Source organism: Syngnathus scovelli, chromosome 7 (genome assembly GCF_024217435.2).
Source record: "Syngnathus scovelli strain Florida chromosome 7, RoL_Ssco_1.2, whole genome shotgun sequence".
Lineage (NCBI taxonomy): Eukaryota > Metazoa > Chordata > Actinopteri > Syngnathiformes > Syngnathidae > Syngnathus > Syngnathus scovelli.
Genome location: NC_090853.1, coordinates 2,731,398 through 2,754,852, shown reverse-complemented (window position 1 = coordinate 2,754,852; position 23,455 = coordinate 2,731,398). Strand labels below are relative to the sequence as shown.

The 23,455-nt window shown below is 46.1% G+C and overlaps 2 protein-coding genes and 1 long non-coding RNA gene across 4 annotated transcripts in view; 1 reads left to right on the top strand and 2 right to left on the bottom strand.

The window, feature by feature from the left end:
• tmprss5 (transmembrane serine protease 5) overlaps positions 1 to 1,037 on the bottom strand; it is a 4,729-nt gene extending 3,692 nt beyond the window's left edge. The window contains exons 1-2 of one of the 2 annotated variants that reach the window (XM_049725294.2): positions 557 to 1,037; positions 349 to 487 (exon numbers count right to left, since the gene is read on the bottom strand). In XM_049725294.2, coding sequence (XP_049581251.1) covers positions 349 to 487; positions 557 to 559 — 142 coding nt within the window. In that variant the 5' untranslated portion in view covers positions 560 to 1,037. The remainder of the gene's footprint in view (positions 1 to 348; positions 488 to 556) is intronic. The other variant, XM_049725293.2, reaches the window with a different exon arrangement.
• Positions 1 to 5,026, top strand: part of LOC125972041 (uncharacterized) — a 9,278-nt gene extending 4,252 nt beyond the window's left edge. The window contains exon 3 of the long non-coding RNA XR_007482677.1: positions 4,442 to 5,026. This is a non-coding gene — a long non-coding RNA (uncharacterized lncRNA). The remainder of the gene's footprint in view (positions 1 to 4,441) is intronic.
• On the bottom strand, positions 4,358 to 23,455 carry LOC125972028 (zinc finger and BTB domain-containing protein 16-A). Its single transcript, XM_049725287.2, has 7 exons — positions 23,319 to 23,455; positions 20,722 to 21,929; positions 18,853 to 18,950; positions 15,875 to 15,961; positions 9,257 to 9,427; positions 7,543 to 7,710; positions 4,358 to 7,081 (listed from the first exon to the last, which is right to left on the bottom strand). Exons 2-7 carry the CDS (start codon positions 21,849 to 21,851, stop codon positions 6,852 to 6,854), a joined length of 1,884 nt encoding a protein of 627 aa, XP_049581244.1. The 5' UTR covers positions 21,852 to 21,929; positions 23,319 to 23,455; the 3' UTR covers positions 4,358 to 6,851.

Genomic DNA, 23,455 nt, shown 5'->3' with positions numbered 1-23,455 from the left:
AGCAGCAAGTATTTTACATTTTGCTGGTATTAGTGAACATTTTTTGCGGCGCTACAACACCTGCGATCTAATATGAGCGCTATCAAATTTTAGGTGAAAATAATAAGCACTTGTTATAGACATAAAACTAAAGCGTTGCAGCTTAGATTACCTCTGACAGCCTAGTCAAAGCAAAGACAGAAATATTTGGCACATGGATCCTTTCACCACTTTGTCATTTTGGTTCTTGACTGTTTGCAAAAACCGAACAGCAGTTAGCGTCTTTACGGTTTGAAAAGGCGAGCTCGATTAAGTTTAAGCTGTTCGAGGTTGTTAGATGGTGATCAACCGTTTATGACAGGCACTTACCTTGTGTTCCGTTGCGAAACCTTTTCAAGTAGTTCCGCGCTCCCTCTCTTTGGTCGACAACTGCCGTCTTCTCGGCGGGAAAAGGATGACTGATGGCCATCGGATTCTCAATAACCGACAATGCGTCTCCATCGGGACTCTACGGAATCATAGCACTGCTAACTTCTGATAGGGAAAATAGGAAGTGCCGGTTAGCTTCTTTTCTTACCATTTTGTTAGCAAGCTCATCTGGAGACTGTGGCCCAGCTACCGGCGACTATCAGCCGGGTGTCCGGTGCTGGAGCGTTTCACAGAATGCAACTGTGGATTTTCCCTTCACAAAGAGACAATGAGGTCAGCAGAGGTGCAGTGAATGAGGCTGTTGTTTGTCCATCGGAGGGGAGGGTCATGAGGCCTCGGAGACTAAACTGAACCTGGTCTTTGTCAGGTGCCGCACGGGTTGGGGCGTCTCCAGCTGGTTGCAGACGATACCGGGCATGTTTTACCTCTGCCAGGAAGAGTATTTACACAAGAACCCATCTGACAGTTTGTAGCTATTGCGGAAAGGTCATGATTGGAGATTGTTGAAAAGTCGTACCCTTGTCCGTGTTCAATCGTTTTGGAATCCGAAGCCTCTGTCTCTCAGCACTCGCAAACGAAATGAAGTGTGCCTCCCACATGCCCGCTGACAGATGAGACTTTCTCTTCGCTCTTGTTGTGGCAGCCACGCTCGGTCTTTTTCGTGTGAGTGTTTCAAAAGTGGATCGTTGAGAATAATTAGCAGATGAGATGAAGAAGACTCTGGCACTTGGGTAGGATGTGGGAGAGATCAAAGCTTGTCTTCTCTTTTCTAAAGAGACCTTGCACTTTTATTGGAAAGAAATAAAGGGATGATTGATCTGAGCGCTATTAGTCTGTTGTGTCCGTGGTTAGCTAGGACTTCCAGGTAATAAGTAGCGTTAGCGAGCAGCGTTAGCGATTAGCGTTAGCATTAGCATGGCCAGTGTCAGGATCAAAAGGCAAGGGACGATTCACCCCAACCTGAGTCGGACTTTGTCAAATCGGACAGTTTTCTCTAGAAAGACTGTCTGCCCTCTCAGACGGAATAAATAAGATAGCTGACGGCTCTGCCTCCCGTTCTGCCTTTGAACACTCTGAGAATCACAAGTAGGCCTGAATTCTGAGAACGCAGTGTTCTGTTGGCCTGATATGGACCCTGTGAGTTTTTTCGGATATTATGGCTCTTCAACATTTCAGAGTCTATCCAAGAAGGCTATTAGAGAGTGAGAGATTAAAGTGCCTAACATTCGTATTTAACTTTTGCAATTTTCATCTGGGTCAGAAAGCGACCGGCCATTTGTCCTTGTGATCTTCCCCTCATGGAATTGAGTTTTCGCAAGTAAATCCAACCGATGGTGATTAGAACAACAGAAGCCAAACGCCGTTGGGTCTGGCTGTGGGCTGAATCCTTCCAGCCATTTCTTTGTGTACCTCACTCTGCCTTCAGTTTGGCCAGGCCCCAGTTTGGATCAACATCTATTCCCCCGCTCAGACGGAAGCATTTTCCCCGCTCAGCGTGCGAAGATCTACTGCGCTCTCATCTCAAACCGTTCCTGTTAGTGCCTTTTTCCGTATCCAAACTTTTGAACATCAGTCGCGGTCTCTGGGTCCCCGCTTGCAAATCCGCCACGCCAGGTTCGGACACAACAGGAAATAGGAAATCTGGCTTTTGAGGCTGCTCGGATAACATTCGCTTGCCTGCATCCGCTGAGATCCTGCTGATTCTTAAGTGTTGTATTTGCTGATGTTGTTGAGCGCGACCCCTCGCTATTGGTGAGCACTGCCCTCCATTTTAAAGAGACAATTAATCAACATGCAATTACCCGCAAATCAACCACACTCTTCACAATAATTGGATTGTTCTTCCCATCTCTGTCGTCAGAACCTGAGGAACAATCTCAGACATCAATTGGCAATAGATTACTTCGGCAGAAGTTAACAACTTTAGAGCATGTGATAGGAAAGGTCACCTTATAAAACATTAAACGGCGAATACCGTATAGGTGGTAAAACTTTAAGTGTGTCATTCCCACTTCCGGATTCCTTTTACGACACGGCGATGCAGTCGCCGCATCCATCAATCATTTGTCGACGGAAGTTGACGACGGTTTGAAGATGGGAAACTACCGGCACTGCCTCGGATTATGACAGTCAACGTTCGGATCGATAACCGCCGCATGTGTTTAAGGGAGCGTCAAGAGAGGCCCGAGAGACGTGTCAGGATGTATAGCCGCCGAGAAACGGGCTTATTTTAATCGGGAATGTGAATGTCGTCTATTACGTGGGATGGTGTACTGCCTACGGTGCTAAAATTGACAGATTGGCCGAAGTGCAGCTGAGGTTGTTCTCTGTTAGCAGTCGGATCGGTATCGATGGGATTCCTTTACTTACACTGCCACCTTGTGGTTAGTTTGGGGACACTCTTTCATATGAGTGCAGTTTAAGCAGAAAAGACTCAAATAATGACTATTTTGTGCTCATTGGTTGATGGTTAGTATTAGAAGATACTAATACAACTTTAATAAAATTACTTTGTCTGACCTGAGAACATATAATTGTATCGTTCGATGAGCGCATTTTTTTGGCCAATCACGTGACAGCGCAGTGGCGACAATTGAAAATTGTGCGTTGCCCTCGTCGCAACACTGCTAAACAATAAGCTGTTGGCTCTGTATTGAACGTGGCAGGTTGCATAAATTGCTGTCATGTCGGACTTTATATGTGATGGCTGATAGGGGTGGGCCTTCTCCCACACCAGATGGCGACCATAATGTGTGTGTTGTGTTTTTTTTTTTTTGCCCACGATGCTCGCTGTAATTAAACAGAGGAGATTACGTTTGCGCTCAATCTGCTCCTGCACCCGGCGCGTGTCCTTGTACCGGTGACAGAGGTGAATCAAGTGGCAGAGGTGATCGTTTAGTATTTTACAAATTTCTAATGGCTTCTTGTGAGGCTGTTGGCATCTTTGTGTGTGAAGTCACTACCATCTAGTGGACTGAAAAGACAATGATAGTTTCTGACTGATGAAATTGACATTGTTGTATTTTAATTGTGTGATAAAAATACATCAGTCATTTTAGAAACTGAGGCTTGGTTAAAATCCCCTCCGTTGTCTTAAACAGATTTTTCTTGTATATAACTTTTACAGTTTACGCAATGGTTTTGTGCAGTTTCAATAATGGTAGAAAATGTATCTCGAAATGATCCCCCTGGGCGAAATACACATGATGGCATTATAAAACAGGATGGTGATGATTGCAGCAAATCTGCAAACACAGCAGCCTGGCTTGTGTTGGCATTTTGTGAGTTGTTGATTTGCTCTTATTTCTCAAGTTCACTTTATGCCAACACCGGGCCATGGAGAATTTGACTAAAGGACACCATGGCACGGTGTTAAAAGTATTACGCAAACATGGTGTGCGTGTGTGTTGTCGCATAAAGAAACTGCTGCCAGAACTTGTAATTAAGAGGTCTGCCTGAGCTTTGCCACTCTCACCGTGCCGCACATGGAGCTTTGGGAATCCCGCCACTCTCATTTTGAGCTCCTTCCACATCTGGATTAAGACGCAGGCCAGCTGCGGCTCCGGCACGGTGCCATCAGGGGTCAGCACAGAGTCTGGAATCATTCCAGCCCACATGACACAAATAAATAAGCCACTGGGAAGGTTTGTGGCCGGAGCCAATAAAGTGTTAAGAGGGAATTGCCCGGCGTGACGATGGCAAAAGCTGTGAAAGTCCCAATGTTGAAGCTGAATTAACAAAACTACCGCAGTGGCGGATAAATTCTACACAATGAAATGAAAATGAAGGTAACATTTAGGTGGAGCAAACATACAATATAAATTCTATAATGTTATGTAATTTTATATATGCATGTGTGTGTTGTAAAAAATACAGCCTGTTATCTTGATGAGCCAACTTCCATCCATTTAATTGTTGATCAAACAGCAGACAGAAGAGACGAAATGCATAGAATAGTAAATTGTTTTTTAATTCTTTTTTTTTTCTCTCTTTTTTTTTTTCTGACCATGCCACCGAACACCGACGCGTACAGAGTTGTGCCTGAATCCACACCGAGAAAACACTTTCCACACGGGGTGTTAAAAAGCTGCAATGAGGAGGGACTTGACTGCACACATGGCAAGAAGAACAACCCTGATTGGACACCAGCTCGAGCTTCGACCTGGCCCTGAGGTAGACAGACATCGACATATCGAAACGATGCGAATCACAGCCTTCTAGGACACACTAAACCAAAAAAAAAAAAAGACATCTGCATTATCACAACATACAAAGATTTAAAAAAAAAGAAAAAATAATCATCTCAAACAAAAGTGCTCTATTTCTTTTGGTCCACTGACTAAACTGGTTATAGTGCATGTTCATGTATAGAATAGATACAGTGAATGTGTGTCATGGCATCAAGTTGCCACGATGTGCTGTACACCGTTTTCACCCTAGAAAAAAAAAAAAAAACCCTCACAGTTAACTTTCACTCAATCGGCAACGCAATTTGAACATTTTTTTACATCGCCCTTGCTGGCAACTTGCATCAGAGCGTCACAATCACAGTATGTTGCTTCCAGTTGCAATGTTTCGAGACGTAGATCTCATCTCGAATTTGGGAGCGAGAAACCCCCCCCAAAAAAAAAAAACACCAATAGCACAGACCCACAAGCATGTCAACGCTCCGCTTAGAAAAAGGGAACTTTTTTTTTCCCCCCATCGGAGACGTATAAAACACACACGTTAAAGATGTTTCTCAAATGTAAACAAGACAGCAAATTACCGTGATACAAAAATACAACAGGATAAGGCCTGCACAGGAACAACAACGCAGGACGGACGGCCTGTACATGACACATACACAACAACTCACACTAACTGCCACTTGTCTGGATTTTCTTTAAAAATAACACAAAAAAAACAACTTTGCTTTTCATGTTCTATTTTCATCAGTTTTGTGATTTATAAGACATCTAATTATAGACGGTGATTAAAAAAAAAAAAAAAAACACATCAAAGCCGTGTTGAGCCTCTTTACATTTTTTTTTTCTTTTCTGACACAGTTTGACCATTGAAATTGTGACGGTAATTGTTAGGAAAAGAAACCCACAGACGGATCAACACTGTTTGCCTGCCAACAAACGGGGAAAAATGGCGGATGACCCCGCGCGGCGGTGGTGATAATCAGCACGTATTTGTTTACAAACAACAACAAAATAGCAATGACACTGAATGACATTGAAGCCCGCTACCTCGGAACTCGCGACGCCGTCCGCCGCGAGAAAAGACCATTTATGAGCTCGCGTGTTGTGAGGCCAAAAAACAGTTCAAGTAAAACATGCACAAGAACGAAAAAAATTAAAATAAAAACAACAGCAAGGTAAGTCAAATAGTCGGGGAAAATTTAACAGCCGAATCAAGGGAGCCACTCAGACAGGTCAAAAAGCCCAGACACTGTTGCTAATCTCAAACTGAGTGACAGCCAAAAATGACATTTTTAATCCGCTTCATTAAAATGACTTTTCAACAGTCAACAACCAGCGTTTATATGACCAAAATATTTTTAGGTATTTCAATGGCAGAGCAACTGTCAATCGTGCAACTTCTCATTTAGGGTCAATGTAAACTATGATAGACCGATTATCCTTTTTTTTTTTTCCTCCATAATCTCAAGGCTGATAAAAGAACAATTTTTGGTTAACTCTAGAGAATTTTTTTTACCTTTTCACTTTACATTTTAAAAGATTTATTCTCTGTATGTATAGACTTAAAAGAAAAAGTTACAAGGTGTGGCAAATTTGAAAAGGTACTTTAGCAAACATGTTTTTTTTTAATCAATTTTGACACCGATTATTTCCCTTTTACTGCAAATTTAATGTCTCTTTCAAATATCGGTGATCAGCCATCTTGACTATTAATAATCAGTATCGGCTTTGGAAAAAAAAAAACATATCTGGTCTTTCACTAGTATACACTGGAGCATTTGAACAAAAATGATCAGTCACAGTGTTTTGCAGAGTAAAAAATGAAAACCGTGGAACTGTGACTTGAAAACTTGACAAATATCCTCGCGAAGAAACGTATCCAAACTCCCATTTTTCTTAGATTGTTCTCGTGTAAACGTGTCCTCGGTTGCCACTTTTGCATGGAATTCCTTGCGGTGTGGTTAAGGGAACGGAATACTCGATTGAACCAAGTGGGCCAGTCGGCGCTGGTTGCTTTCTGCATCTTTTTTTTTTCACAGTTTGAACACATTTTTGAGCTCGTGTTTTAAAGACCGCGTGTGGTTCACCAAACGCTTTTATCGTTAAATGGCACAGACGATGTCATAAAGTACGTTACCGTTTCAGCACGTTTACCTCTCGACTTTTGCATTTCTAAATTTGACCCGGCAAGAGTCGCCACTATGACCTCAGCCGTATTTTTCAACCGCGCCCACCCCCGGGTCCAAGACCTGCTCAGACATAACAGACGTACAGATAAGTCTTTTCTATCCTCCAGTCTGCCGGCACCTCCTCGGGTTTGTGGCCTTTCATGTGCTTCTGCATGGCGGCCAGGCTGGGGCAGAAGTCCTGGCAGATGGTGCACTGGTATGGAGACGCGCCGTTGTGCGTGCGCAGGTGCTTGATCATAGCCGAGTAGTCTCTGGATCGTTGGTGACACAGCTTACACTCAAATGGCTTCTCACCTGGGAAGACATTTTGGAATCGGATTAGTTGAGGGTGACAAAAGGATTTCTTAATATCTGTCTGATTTAATATTGAGGGACCGAAACGTATTTTATTCATTATGTATTGAAGTTAATCGTCCGTCTGGAATTTTACAATGACAAATATCGGGATCAGAATCAGCCCCAAAAGAAGTTTCATTCACAGTTTGGCTTGCGTGTGTTGTGTAGCTTGACCACTAGAGGGCTCTATAATACTAATACGTACAGTATATACAGGAAGAGGAAAGTCACAACTACTCAGTCAGCTGCAGTATTATTAGCTCTTTGCAGGGGATAAAGAATAGTCACATTTTTAATTTTTGGAATTGTTGGATAATACAAATATGCAAAAAATGTCAGAAATTTGACGATATTTATCTAGTGACCTATCTTTAAGACAGTGTTGTGTTAACATCGGCCATCTCGCTCTTGGCTCTCACCTGTGTGCACGCGGTAGTGCGTCTCCAGCTGGTGTTTGAGGCTGAAGCGCTTCCCGCAGCTGTTGCATTCGTAAGGCTTCTCTCCCGTGTGGATGCGTTTGTGACCCCTCAGGGTGCCGTCGTCTCGGAAGCAGCTCCCGCAGAACTCGCACTCGAACGGATGATCGCCTGAAAAGCCCCCACCAAAAATTCATCTCGTGTCAACACAACGGCCTCGGCCGCTTCCGAATAGCCCGAACGAGCACGTGTGCCGCCGCACGTCGCTAATGTTGTGACGGGAGGAGACTCCTCTCGGCGGCGGGCTAATGGCTGATAAAAGCCCTCCGGACGTGCGACGCTCTCGCCTCTATACTGTAGTTAATCCATTTCTCTCCTCGGCTGATGCCTTGACTCATCTCCAATGACCTATGTGCTTCATTATCTCAGTGACCACAGCAACAACCAAGGCCCAGGATACATGGCTCTCCTCATTACAGGCCAATTCTACCCCCAATATATCCCCCACCCCCCCTTCCCCTTCCGCCCACCCACCTACCCCACACTGACATTTACAAAATGTTACTTCCAAGCAGAATGGCGGCACACAAACAAGATACGCTGTCACGGCCAAAAAAATCCCCTCACTTCTGTCTCTTCACATCAATTATGTATTTCTCCCGTCTAGACATCAAGCCGTCCTGACAGCTGAGAGAGTGTTATTTAAGGTAAGAGAAGAAAGGGGGACATCTCCTCGGCAGATATCGCTCCGTTTCTCGCGGCGTTAAAACTCACCCTGGCGAGAACGCGCAAGACAAGTCATTTCCATTTGCTTTTCCCTTCAATATTTATTTGGGTTCCCTCTATCGCCTCGCGTGAACCACACCGGAACTGACAGCCGTGAATTTGCACAAGCCCCCGACGGCTGTCTAAGAACCCAAAAATATAAACACGATGAAATTGCCCAAAATAAGCACCGGCCAGAACGGCACAGTGCTGTCACAGTAGAGGTGAGTCATCTGATGCAGAAGCGGGCCAGGAGATGATGCGTGCTAATCAATTAACGGAAGAAATTGAGGCACATAGGAAGAATAAGTGACAGAGAGGCCTTTACACTTAACGGGACTTCAATGTCAGCGGTAACATTTGAAGTTCAAACCCTTGTTGGCCTTTTTGTTGCTTTGAAAGGCCGTCATTGAAGGGTTACTCCATGGAGGAAACGTTTAATGATAACAATCTTTATTTTTTTATTTTAAATTTGAACCACGCAAAACTCCCCTAGTATAGGCGTAGTAGAAAACATGATTACTAGCATGAAAATAACCAGAACGGCACATCAAGGCATCTTAAAGCGTGTCCTCAATTTTAGTGTTCTCGTATACAGGGGCGTAGCGAGAACATTTTCCGTGGGGTGGCCAGGGTGACGGTGCATCATTCTCTATAATCGGATTTCATGAAATAAAATGGCACACTGACAACTTTGCCTATCATTTAGAAAAATGGATATTAATTTAGTATTTTGAAAATATTGAAAAAAATCTAGGAATACTACAACCATGTGAAAGAAATCCAAATTTTCTCTGAGGTGTGATGATTGATAAGACAGTGGCAAGTGAGTGACAAGGGGTGGCCGTGATCACCCTAAGCCACCCTGTAGCTTCGCCCCTGCTCATATTAGTTTATTGTGTCTTTGTTTAGTGAAATGCTAAATGTCCAAAACGGCGTGGGTGGTTCTTACCCGAGTGCGAGCGCAAGTGTCTTTTGAGGGTGGTGTGGCTAGGGAAGGGTCGCTCGCAGTGGCTGCAGATGTAGCTGTGCATGCCCGCGTGGACCTCCATGTGCTGCTGCAGGGCCTTCTGGGTCTGGAAGCGCTTTGCGCACAGCAGACAGAACACCGCCATGTCAGTCCCTGGAGAAAGCACAAAAGGAGAGACGGAGGCGCGCGGTTATTTCAGTACGGCGTGCAGACTCGGGGCCTTAAGTGGGGAAACTGGGTCACTTCAACTTTGTGCGAGTCCTCGGAGGGAAAAGCTTCTTTCAAAGAGCAAGTGTCTCTACCTAAACCAACTCCCCTAAAAGCCTGCCGGCGCTTTCAGCTGTGAGCCTTTTTTTTTTTTTTCATACGTTCTATTTTCAAGCATGAAAGTCATTGTTTTCCTGAAGAATTTCCCAGCCGACGTAGCGCATGCCAATCACACAATCAATGGCTCCTTCCTGCTATGTTAGATGTGTAATTATTCTCTTCATTCCCCATCAAGAGTCAGCCGCAGCCTGTGAAGTCCTCTGTGCTGAAAGAGCCGCTGATAGTGGCTCCACCCTAAATGATGCCTACACCGTGCGCCCTGCGCAGAATGTCAAGTAGTGATATCAAGCCATTAAAGGCAGGACTGCAGGAAAAAAAAAAAAAAAAACACAATCCAGTTTAATCCTGTGTGTGACCTGGCATCTCTTTGGGGCTGCTTTCCTGTTGCGCCGAGTGTGGCGAGGAATACAGATTGGAAAGCCGCCGGCGGGGCTGGTTTCGGTCAAAACGAGACGTGCATCCTTCGGCCGTCGTCACGCAGAGCGCCGTTTGAGCGACGGGCTCTGGACGCCGCTTCCCCAGTCCACCCGGGCAAAATCATACGCTCGCCAGCGCCGAGGAGACGGCTAATCTACGGTTTTATAGACGAAACCGCGCCTCTCGAGACAGTCGGGGCATTCATACGAGATTATGAGGCTCCTTATTTGTCTCGTCTGCTCAGGTTTCAGATCCTCTGCCGATGCTCGACGGAGCCCATCGCTCCTGACTGAGATTCAATCAGACATCTCCAGCGGAGGATCATTAGTAAACACGGGACTGTGCCAGCACTTCATTGGAATTCAAGTGGGGTTGCTGTGTCACATTTAAAATGCAGTCTGATGAGGTCCACTAAATCAAATCATTTGTTACTGTTATTGAAGTGCCTTGAGGCAACTGGCAATTAAATTGGAATTAACGCAGGGGAAAGGGATGCAGGGCGCTCATACTAAAGAGGGAAGAGTGTCAGACGCCCGCTTTTGGGTTCAATCAAGTTAACGGACGAGAGAGAAAGAAACAAATCAAGCCGGGGGAGAAAAAAATAAAAAATAAATTCCCCGTGCATTGTTTTTCCCCGATCTTGTCGTTTTGAGGACCCGCCGCAAATAGACACGTCGTCGTGAAGAAGACGGATGACTTATCGCGGGTGCACTTTTTCTGCCTTCGAAACGCCACGTTAAAACAAACTAATAGGAGAGAGCCAATCATCCGTAATCATTAACAGCCAGAGGACAGGATGAAAGACATTCCCTGGTCTTAACAATCCTGCAGGGAGGCCATCCGCCGGATTGAGCCGCACCTGTTAGAGGCTTTGGGGCTGCCGGCTGCACAAAGAGCACACAATGAGGTTCAGGCCCTCATTGACCGAGCCCATTAGTCATAGGCTCCGCCTCCCCCCTTCCCCCCCACCCTCACCCACTGTCTTTATGCCCTCGCCTAATGACCGGGGACCTTTTCTCACTCGCGTATCACAATATTTGAGTTGAAAGACAACAGACTCAATGCCCCCTTTGTAACCTCCCTGGCTTTTATATTTTGCCGCCCGTACAGAAAATCCTTTAAGTTTCGCCGTTTAATCGGATTCCGAGGTTCCGCGCAAAGCTCGGACCCATCTGCATTGCTTTCGTTTGAAGGTTTGATCGGTTGACATCCCCATTCTTAATATTTGCTTTATCCAGCAGGGGGCGTGCTCTCTGTTTCAATGTGTTCCAGAACCGGTCGGCCTGGTTCTCATATTTAAATACTTCAAAGCCACTTTAATTATCATCCCACCACATGCTTAACTCAAGACACTTTTTTATGGTGCCATCTGCGTGGCAAAATAAAATCCTGCCACAAGGATGTCGCTCTTAAATTCCGGTGACGATTTGTTCTACGCGGAGGATAAAAATAATGTTAACGACTAAAGTCGACTTTCCCAGGCAGGCATGTGCGTTCGCGGTTGCATTTTGTCGCTCTGTTAAATGATAAATTTGAGTTATTCCAGTGGCCAATATGAGAGGAGGATCTCGTTTCTGCACAGAATAATAAAGTTGGTTGCCCCCCTGCCCCCTCCCTGCGCTCTCACCCTTAACCAGACAATGGTCTTGGGATTTAGCTTTTGAGGCACAGCATGACCCCTTGACCCTCGGCTCTCAATAGGGTCAATAGCACATAACCCGCGGTATCCCTTTAAGGCCGACTGACTGACCATTGTGTCTTGAGGAATGGTAGGAATGATTTACTCGCACGCGGGAGGAAAGTTACACTGCGCAAGCAGGTTAATAATTCAGCAACGGCCGAGGCCACGACGCTATTTCGGCACAGCCGAGGTGCACCTCGCTTGACTAAACAGAGGCCATCTTGGCGCATCGGTAGTCGTCGGTTCGGGCTCGAAAAAAGACAAAACCATGTGTCCGGGCAACCAGATAGGCTCCGTGTTGGGCTGAAGTGTCGGAGCTAATCCCTTCATTCACAAATAAGCACGGCCTGTCTCTTTTCACACCGCAAACAAAAGTTTTCCCCAACCCGAGGGGCTGCGAATGGACCCCACTGCAAATTGAACAAGAGATTGTATTCATATATTTCTTTGTCTGGCTTTCATCCTTGAAGTCATGAGGTTTGATTATTTTTTTTTTTGCTTTTAAATATACGTAACAAAAGAGTGAAAGGATTGTTCACGCTTTAGTTCAACCGCTGGAGGATGATCACTTCCCAAAATTCTTGAATCTTTTTTTGTTTTTATGCCACCACAGCTGGATGGCGTGATTACAAAGAGGAAAATGATCATCGTTGAACAGCTAATTTAATTTAATACAGAGACATAAATTATTGATTGTTTCTCTGACAAATCCTAATCAGCTAATTAATTAAACAAATATTTTTAGGTCACTTAAGATTCTAAATTGCTTAAAGCTTTGAGTGTGAATTAGGGGTTGAACAAATATTTTTTTTATAATGTGGCTGAATTAATATGTTTTCAGCAAAGCATAATGTCTGCCAATATTTTTTTTTTGCGCCACAGGCCAGTTTCACATAAAAGCTATTTATCAGATTCGAATCTAAATGAAAAATAGTTATTGAATTGCGCTCAACTCATCTCAACACCTCCCACTCCACTTTCAGAGGGGAAATGAACTCAACGGTTTACAAAAATGACATCATGCGCGCCAGTTCGTGTCGTCACATAGCAGCGAGCGGCTCCGCCCCCGGGCTGTGTTCAGCGCCTCTCGGCTCAGTTGAGGCTACGCACCTCGTGTGACCCGCCGCGCGTCGGAGCCGCTCTACTGTATGTGCTCATGCACACAGCCGAGGAGGTTCACACGCACATAACCTTAAACAACCCCGGGCGGGCTCTCATCAGTCGACTGCTAATCCACCCGACGTACGAACAACCGATTCAATAATTCACGCAAGGAGAGCTTTCGCCGCTCCCGTAAGAACCATTTGGCGGAGCGGTTCGCTCAGGTCACCGCTTTCCTACCGCCGCCGCGGTTCCAGGAATGTTTACGCTATGTTCTCCAGCTAAATAATTTGCACGTCATAGAAATAGAAATCGGCCGTTAGGCACTTTGCGTATCATCGCAGAGCAAATACGTTTCAGGGGGGCTGGAGTCTCCTCGACAGCGTGTATGAATCACAAGTAGTTATTGAAGGGAACCTGTAGCGCTGTGACGGACGCACCGGGGCGAGCTAAAAGGTCTTCCGAATATTATATTGAATTGGGTTTTAGTGCTGGTTAATTACAAGGACCACGGCGGAAGTCACAGTGCAGCTGCAAAGGCGGCACTCGCGTCCCGAGCCTTGAAGGCAAGGTGACAACATGGCCGACCAACATGGCCAGCTCTCAAGCACGGCGTTTCGTTTCGACACGCATGTTACGGACTCCGAAAAAAAAAATCCAAAGAGTCCCAGAGCCCTTTTTTTGTTTTTTTTGTTTTCCGCCAGCTCCGACAAAACAAACGCCTTTGTTGTGCGAGCGATTCGGAGACGGATCCATTCTTTTATTTTAGGCTCTGACAAGTAGGTCAGGAGACTATGACAGCGCTGTGTTGAGGAGTAAACAGCAGCACATGATGTTGTTTTCCTCCGGCTCTGTGCTGGCACCCGGCGCACCGGCACCAATAGCAAGTCCTCATGTAGCCCGTGTTGCTTTCCCACAGTACACCCCCCCTTTCCCCCCTCGCTCAACCCTCGGCCATTCACCTCTGACATATCAAAACGCCAAACAGACCTGAAAAAACTCCCCCCCCACTTCCCACTCCCCAAGTTGTATTATTCCCAATGAGGCGGTAGACAGCAGCTGACAAAACGTTATCCTTCCGAGACCAAACTCATTTGGCAATTTAAAAGGACACCGGGCATTTCATGTTGACTCAACGCAACCCCCCTCCTTACCCTTAGTACACAACCTGAACACCGCTGATTAGATTACCTGTAGTTTGAAGAAAACCCAAAAAAAAAACAAATGGACTCGTGCGTCACGAGTCTCACCGAGGTGAGATGGTGACAAAGTGAGAGAGTAATGCCCTGCTGTACTCTGCTCTTGATACGGCGCCAGGCTTGAAACCGAGCTCTGGATGTTTACAAGTCGAAGGGTGACGAGGGTAGAAACTCACGGGCATGATCGGCGGCCCTGCTTGGCATGAAGTATTCATAGTGTATGTGCCACCTGGAGTTACGGTTACATGCCAACACTTCTAAAAGAGTGATCGCCTTTCTCAGACGGTGGCAAGAAAATGTGTGTTCGGACAAAAGTAGAGACGGTACGCTTTGTTTGAATGCGGTAACCAATATCGTCTGTTTGTATTTTTGACGACATTTAGTGTCTGTTTGTTTTAATGTTCTACACAGCAAATGATTTTTGTGTTTGCACGTAGCACCCGTTTATCAATTCGAACCTTATCTCCGCGCAATGGAACAAAATAAATATAAATCAACGTAACCCTTTTATTGATTTATTCCTCTTCGAAACTGTAATAAAGTTCATGGGACATTCTGACCCGGGGCATGTTCTTACTGTGTCCGTAAATGTCAGAAACAGATTAAATCTCAATAACGGACCAAAAAAAAAAAACCTGCCAGAGTGGTTATAGGTCTTATCTAATCGTGTTACGCGGTTTCACAATCACAATCGAGTTGAGACGGAATCGGCAACTACGCTTCCGGCCGCACAAAAGCAACAATTAATTTCAAATTGAATTTAAAATCAATCCCTAATTTCAAGCATTGCACCCAGTTCTGACTGCTGTTGATGCTAGCGCTAACACAAGCTAAATCTTTCAAAGTAGATGATCCAGGAGTCTATTTTGGATCTCATAGCAAGCCAGCGGACCACCGAAATGATTGAAGCTTTTATTTCTAGGCTGCCGTTACGACACGCTGTTGCGGAAACAAACAACGTTCAGCTGCCTCTGCATACTTCACATGATGTTTTGACGGGTATCAGGTTAGCTTGCGCGCTAATAGTGAGTCGTGTCACACGGATTGACTAGCTCCTTGTCTCGGCGGGTTGGAAAAATACACAGAATGGCAAACAAGACAGCGGAAAGACATTCTATTGTATTGAGTTGATTTCCCTCCGAGACTTTTCATTTTAGATGATGTTGCTTCAGTGTGACTTTTAATTATGGTGGAGGAAGTCTTTTTGGGGAAACAATTGAGTCTTTCCTCAAATCAGAAAGAAACTTAGCTTTAGGCTGTAGCGAAACCAGAGTAGCATTTATGTCAGCCTGATTCGAGCAAGCGCTAAGTTCAGTTGAGGTCATCACGCTATGGTAAACCTGGTCTTTTTTTTCCCCTCTGGGGTGTGTAGGTACAATTACATCTTCCTAGCGTTGCATCACAGCAGATTTTGTTAACATGAAAGTGACCAATCACAGTCGATCGACAGCGCCGGTGTGTTTAGGGTCTTAAACCCGCAGCCTGGGGGCCATTTGTGGCTCGCGTAATGATATTTCCCACCCCATCATTTGACATCATAGTTTAATTGCTCGGCCCCCTCCGAGCAATTTCTGAATTTTGATTTTAAGATAAAAATGGTGCTGTGTGGTGGGGGCGGGCTTAGTACTATAATGCCAAGTGTTATTTCACGAAGCTGTGGTTTGTGTGCAAGTAGCACGCGGCGGATCTAGATACCGAGAGATATTAGAGGCCGACATGTGAGAGGGCCTCCCGCCTCCTTCCCGATAAATTATGGAGCATCATGACAGGAACAGTTGAAACCGTTCAGCATGACGAGCAAAATTCAGTCGCAAAGTCATGGGAGTAACTCGAGCGCGTGTCTTGAGGGTGTGTGTCTGTGTGTGTGTGACGAACCTGTGTGTGTTAGCCGGTGGGCATCCAGAGCCTCCTCTGAGGAGAAGGTAGCTCCGCACTGATCGCACACCAGAGCCTCAGCGGGAGCTGCGGGAAGATTTTGAAAAAAAATAAAATAAAATACAGCGACATGAACAACACACAAAGCATGTGTGTGATTTAGCACAGTGAGTCACATCTTCATCTGGCATTCGGAAGGATAAAGAAAAGTCAAGTGGCTTTTTTTTTTTTTTTCCCTCCCGCCGTACACTTTCAGAAAAACACAAATTGGACAAACAAAAGCGGCAGACGGGGTGCAGCGGGCCTTCTCGCCGACAGAACGAGGCAAGGCGAAGACTTGTATTTACTGTGCCCCTGTTATCAGCTTCTGAACAGAGAGCAGACTGTCTGCCTGAGAGTCCACAGAAAGACTGGGTGTTCTCTCTACAGCAGACGCTTACCGCCTGCGGCACGGCCCTTTTATCGGGCGGAAAAACCAACAGTAGAGGGAAAAAAAACAAAAAAAAAACCCACTTGAGCGTCAACACCCCAAATCCCATCACATGGACCGTGACTACACTCGCCAGTTCACCTACACAAGACCCCTCGTCTCGTCTGTCGCGATGACAGACGAGGGTGCGTGGGCCTCGCCGGAAATGTTTCAGCGCTCAAATCGCGTCGACAGCAACGCACGGCGGAACCTCCGAGTCGAACCGTCAACTTATATAAATTCAAGCGGAGGGAAATTACGTGTAGCTTCCGCAAATCCCGTGAGACTTGAGAAAAAGCATCTCATCATTTTTTAACAGTTAAGTGCCGTAATGAAGAAGGCCTAAGTGGTCATCAAAAATGAGGAAGTGTTTTTCTCCATCAAATTTATACACTTGGATTGTACTGTAACGTTGCGCAGCTCGAACGTGAAGACTGTACTTCAGTAAAGAGAATTTTAAAAAACGTAAATAAGTTTCATTAAAAAGATGAAACGTCATTTTAAAGACCTCAGAGCATTAATACAAACATACATATACTTATAAAAACGCCTTTTAATGGTCATTTGAGAGGAACGATGAAAAAGTGATGTAGGTATCGGTCTAGTATCGGCAGCCTTTGCGATGCTCGATACTTTGAAATCACGACAGCCCAATACTGATTTCCGCCCATCTTGAATGAAAAGTAAACTGGATTTTGAGAACATTTTCACGAGCTCTGTTCCGCTTTGTAATTTGCTTAACCGTATTTACACTTGACTTGAATTTTATTCGCACGAAAACAGAATGAATGTGAGCATAGGCAATTTTAAAAACGTTAAGAGTGGTAATCCTTTAGTGGCACAAGTTTAACTCTTGCTGTATTTATAAATTAGAACAACTTTGAAGTCAAGGGAACCCATTGTGTTCCACTTTGGAGGTTCTGCTGTATTGCCCCCCCCTCCCTCCCTTACACACACACACACACACACACACACAGCTGTTTGGATGTGGGTTGGCTCTCACTGAGATGTAAATCGGTTGCAGATCCATACTGGCCCTGGGCTCATTCACTGATCTATTTTCTGCTCAGCTGGCTTTAAATGAAGTTAAAATGACTCATTAAAACACCCACAAGCTTTGGGAACTCGGAACGCAGCAGCCCTAAATGTGCTCCTCTTTCAACTCTGCACACACACACACACAAATGGTGCCACCCTTGCCGAAACAAAACATCCAAAAAAGCACCAATCTGTTCATCTCTTATAGTTTACATCGAGCAAAGGGTGTTGCACACGAGCAGTAGATCCTAATGTCGTGTGACGCCGTCCAGCGCGCCGTGTTGTCTTGCGTTGTGTTGCACCGTGTGCGATTCAGATGATAAAGGGGGGAAAAGCGGAAAGAAGGGGGGGGGGGGGGACATAGTGCATTGTCTTGTGCAGTCAAAGGCACGGAGTGTGCTCTCATCCATAAACCATCAAACCGTCTCCAGACGCGGCTGCAATCGTCCTCCATCAAAACACTTTGTCTGGCATACCAAAATAAGAGCCGGCGTCGAGCTGCATACCAAATCAGCCCATTAGAGCGGCGGAGCGCTCGCTCCTTAGCAACCGGCGCGATCTGAGGCTGCTCTACCCAAATACGCGGCGACACAGAAATGAGATCCGCATCCTTTTTGTTTGGTTTTTATGTCGCGTTACGTGGGGGGGAGGGGGGGGGGGGGGATCTCTCAGGTTAAAGGTGCTGCACATAAAGCGTGTCATGTGTGCGTTTGGTGGATTTGACAACAAAAAGGGACGAGTCAGGCAAAGTTGAAAGAGCCCTCTTTCAGTTGTCAGCAGGATGTCAACATGCGCCCAAACACAGCTGAGCTTTGTATTTTAGATGCATTTTTAGGCCCTGATTATATGCTACCCCCTCCTCCTCCCACCCTTCATCCCCAATCCCTCCCTTCTGCTCCTCGCTCTCTATTTTGGATAAAGTAGCTGGGAGAGCAGTCAGGTCTGATTAAGTCTGCGTTTGGGTACAGTGTGTTCCTGGACACACATCTGCGAGCGAGCCATCACACGCTTCGGAACACTGGCAGAACACCCAGGCCTGCCGGCAGCGAGCTGATGATGTCATCACTCCGAAAAAAAAAGGGGGGGCAGAGCTGGCAAGAGGCCCTAAAACGCGGACTCTGGTTGGGAGGGGAGGGGGCGCTCGGTTGAGAGGTAAAGGCGGGAGGAACAGGTGGAGCTGAAAAGGCCGTGTCGGATTATAATCGGATTTGTCATGATTGTTACTTTGGATTTCATGTTGACTCTTGTTTTAGTCTGAACTTTGTTTCTAGAGTGATTGTTTTTCGTTAGTTTCTGAAAATTCTTTGTTTTAGTTGATTTTGAAAAATAGATGCTAATTTTATTAGCCTGTCTATGGTGGTTTGCATTTCGTGTTAGCATTAAGCTAGCAAAATGCTTTAAACCAATGTTTGTGTTGGCGACACAAAGCAAACAATAAATAAATCGATTGAGGGACAAACTTTTTCTGTACCTGTGTGACACAACATGTGCATGCGTAGCCGCATGCTGTCCTGGAATTGTTTGCCGCAGAACTCGCAGCCGTGGCCCTTCTCGTCATCATGCAGCCTCCTGCGTAAGAGAAAAAAATAGTCAAGACATACAAAAGCGACGCATTAGCACAAGTGTTTTGTTTAGCCCCCCCCCCCCCCCCCCCCATCCTCTCCCCATATGCCATTGTGCTTCCTAACAAGAAGAGCCATATCTTCTTTTTTTTTAAAATTCCGGCAAGAGACGGGGCCCGTCTGAATGCAGCATCATTAGTGTGAGAGGCCCTTCGGAGTTTGTGAATCACAAAACGCGTGAATGCAGCGAGAACACAGACAATGGGATATCTGGCTAATTTCAGAGTGCAGACGTACGCGTGCCTTTACCCGCTAGCTCTGCAAGACACGGGCCGCGCACACACACAAACATATTCACGCACACATTTCTTTATGCAGCTCCGATGAAAAGGGGAGAAAAAAAATAAATAAATAAAACAAGCGGCTGTAGCCCTGCCGCCAGCAAAAGCCATCATATCATATCACACACATCTGAGTATGTGAGGCATCTGTACTCTCATCCTCACATCACCCCGGCTTCTAAAGGAGGCCATTGTAAAACTGTGGGCAAAAATACACCAAACCAAAAAAAAACAAACACATTTTTAGAACCGATTAATTTTACTACTGGGAAAACTCTGCTCTACAGTCCAAGGATTAAATGATGCGCTATGGTATTCAAAAAGCTGTTATTTGAAATCCCCAGCAGTTAAAGGCAAGGACAATGAGGTCTCGGTTAATGATTATTGTTTGTTTGTCTTTTTTGTTTGTTTTTTTTGTCTACAAATTTCCCCTTTTTACCCCCCGCACGCCTCACTGTTCTAATACCCGAAATTAATTTGAATTAAAATGAAAGTGTCAAAATGTCAAGTTTATTTAAAGCCAAACTTTTTCTGCTTGATTAGAAGTTTCCTTCCCACTAAACCTACAGTCTATTGTCTTGGGGCCCTTTAAAAATATTCAAAAATTATATAAATCTTATAAAAAAAATGCAAAAATATATAAATATTTAAAAATGTCAAAATATAAAAAAGTAATATTCTGAAACTATATACATCTTATAAAAATTCAAAAATATATAAATTATATAAATAGTCAAACATCATATAAAAACTGCAAAAATATAATATGCAGAATACACAAGTGAAGAAAAAAAAGTCTCCAATGCCCTAATAGAGTTGTAGCAATAATTCAAATTGAAAATGGCACAGCAAATCATCTAAAATGTTATCATGCTTAATTGGTAAACTGTGTATAATCCGTCATCCCACAAGGAGCAACCCGCTAAGAGAATTCTAAATTGTGTAGTTCGCCATCTGAAAGCGCTCCCGGAGAAATTCTGTCAGCAAAGCACTCCCAAATGTCAATCGGCGAACCAGGTGCATGCTCAGTGACCTGGTTACGGACCTAGCGCAACTTCACCGTCCTCCAGCAGAACCGCCGCGGCATCTCAGCTCGGCGGCCCGCAGACATGCGCTCGTCCGTGTCCGTGAGTAAGACGGCACATCACTAAACATCCTACGGGATGCCGGAGTGGCATGAGGCTCAAATGTCAGCGGCCGGGTATGAGGAACTTGCAGATTGGCCCGTCCGCAAAGATATGGGAGCTGACAAGCTTGTCAATACAGCAGCGGTCGAAATAGGGCCACACTTGATGGCGTCCGTCATTACGACTGTCAAACACATCTGGGAATTGAAGTGCTGCGGAATTGTTTAGCGTCGTTGAATTTACGATATTAGTACAATTTGATAGTCTTTGGTCTTGGCTGAATTGTGTTTGTAGCGCGTGTTGGTGTTACCTGTGCTGCTCCATGGCCTGCCGGCTGTGTAACTGCAGCCCGCATTCGCCGCAACACTGTGGCCCAAGAACGGACCCCTCGTGCCTCATTCCTGCCGCAAATTGGCCCAGCCTGCTCAGGAGCTCCCGGTGTAGAAGGCCCTGGTGCAACAGGCCGCCGTAGGCCCGTGGGTCCAGCGGCATGCCCAGGGATGGGGCTAGAGACACGGACACCTGGGTCATGGCCTCCCCGGCGTGGTCTGGGGCCATGGCGTAAATGGATGCCAGATGCTTCTCGGCTAACCCGGGGAAACAGTCCAGAGAGCTTCCCACTACGCCCTCCTCGGGACTGGCGTGCAGTTCTCGGGTACTGGTGATCACACTGCTTCTCAGCGGTGTCCCCGGGCCATCGTCTCGGCTCGGATCCGACGCGCAGCTTTCGGACGAGCGGCCCTCGCAGCAGTCGGCTTCGTCCACCTGCATGTTCTCCGATTTGATACCCTCGATGGGTTCCAGGGTCGGAGCCTCTGCGCTGCTTTGCTGCAGCTGCTGGGAAATGTTCATGTCCAGCTTGGGACTTAGTTCTGGAGGGGCATTTGGGTCTGACCCCGGTGGGCTCTTCTCTGTCATGTGGTACAAGGTCAGTTGGTGCAGAGCAGTAGTACGCGGTGCTCCGTCCGGGATGGAATGCTTCTTGGACATGAGATGCCGCCAGTGTCTGACCCGACCGTGGTCGCCGTGGTCTCCGCCGACGTGGTTCCGCACCAGCGTGTCCTCGCTTTCCTCGGCCTGGATGGTCTCCAGCACCTTCAGGCACTGCTCCTCCAGAAACTCGATCTCTAGGATCTCCGCGGCGTACAGCAGGTCGTCCAGGTCCTCGGCCGTGGCCTGCAACGAGGCCGTGTATGCGTACTCCAGGATCTGCTGGAAGGTCTTGGGCGACAGGAAGTCCAGAGCGTAGCGCAGGCTGCTGCGGTGGAACAGTATTTCGAACATCTTGCTGGTGCAGGCCAACACGGTGCGGTGCGCCGGGAACTCGTGGCCGTCAACCGTGATGATGACGTCGCACAGGGTGCCGGCCAGGCGCATCTGGTTGGCCCGCTGCAGCAACGTGTCGGGGTGAGCCGGGTTGTGAAGCTGGAGCACGCCCATGTTTTGTCAGAACCCGCTCGGACTTTGGCTGCGGCCTCGCATCAGGCGTTAGCCCTTCTTCAGCTGGGGGTCTGTAATCTTTGAGTGGACAAGAGAGTGGCATTAGTATCAGTATAGACATACCCATTAAGTTCAAACATCGTTGTGTTTGTTGACTCTTCTTATCGTAGATTGTGTACTCGACGACCAGCGCAGTAACTCGCACAAAAATGATCTTTGCTGATAGCCGCGGGTTTTATGGCAGTTGTCTGTCGCAGTACCAAGACTGACCTTAAGAGGCAGGCAAGGGAATCCAGATGGAATGACAATACAGAGAAGAAAAAGTAGTTGATAATTGAAGAAGCTAAGCTGTTAGCTCACCTGGTGACTGTACTACAGTTGGCAACGGTACACAATCAATCAACCGGTTGTTCCGCAATTTCTGGAGGTGTCATTTTTGATTAGCTTAGGCTAATTAGCCAGTAGTCTCTTCCAGAGACATGAGATAATCAGGCCTCAGATGACTTTGATCCCAAGCAAGGAAAAATAGTCAGATTCCACCTTATTCTAAGATACAGTGTCGCTCTCGATTTACATTTCCTGTCATGTTTTATTTGTCGAGCCATTTGTGCTTGAAATTCCCTCACTGATAATTCTGTTGAGATCTTTGGCTCGGCCACGGCTCTATTGATTGTCGGTTTGATGATTGTCTCTCAGGATAGAGACAGTAGACTGATTTATGATGCGAAGGCAGTCTCGGATCAGTCAGAAAATTTCACTTGAGTTTTGTCTTTTTCTTTTTTGGGGGAGGTTGTTGTTAAGTCTCAAAGAGCAGACAACAGGTCGATGAGAGGCGCGCGCGCACGGCAACAGTTTGCTTGTTGCCGGGTTGATTAGTCTGCAAGCGAGATCGTCGCTGTAATAACGTCTGCATACTGAGAGAGGTGACGCCGGTCATTTATCAAGCTTCGCACGCACGCACGCGGGCGCGCGCACTCAGACGCCCCTCAACAGGTAGACAAAAGCTGATTAGTCCATTAAGGCAGCGCACGTTCGTAATTAGAGGCACCCCAGACAATTAAGCCGCCCGATCAATAAGTTATCAAACTATTAAGATGGATGAACGCGTGAAAACGGTGTGCCGCTCTGCATGGACAATGCGCGTGTGTGTGTGCGCGCGTGCGTATTTGTGTGTGTGAGGTGCACGACGCGAAAATAAAAGATGCTTTTTATTTATTGATCGTGTCACCTTCCGATGGATGTCCGCAACCTTCGGAGCGCATCAGGTGCTCACTAGCAAATCACAGCAAGCGCCTCATAAATAAATAAAAAAAAAAGAAGGAAATAACTCCGTTTGCAGTTGTTTCCAGCAAATATAAGCTTCAGGGAAACTTGAAGCCCTTCCCCAAAACCAAAGCAGGTCATTTTATTTAAAATGCTAAATCTGTAGTAAATAGTCAAATACTAGTTATAAAGTGCTCGTCTTACCCCGCTTGTCGTGTCCGCCCGTGCTGCTGTCCGCTGATTATCCAGGCAGCATCATGCTGCCACATTTCACAGTGCCCGCTCCAAAAACTCGCTCCTGCTTCCAAGTACACGAGTCAAGTCGCGGAATTCATATTGGC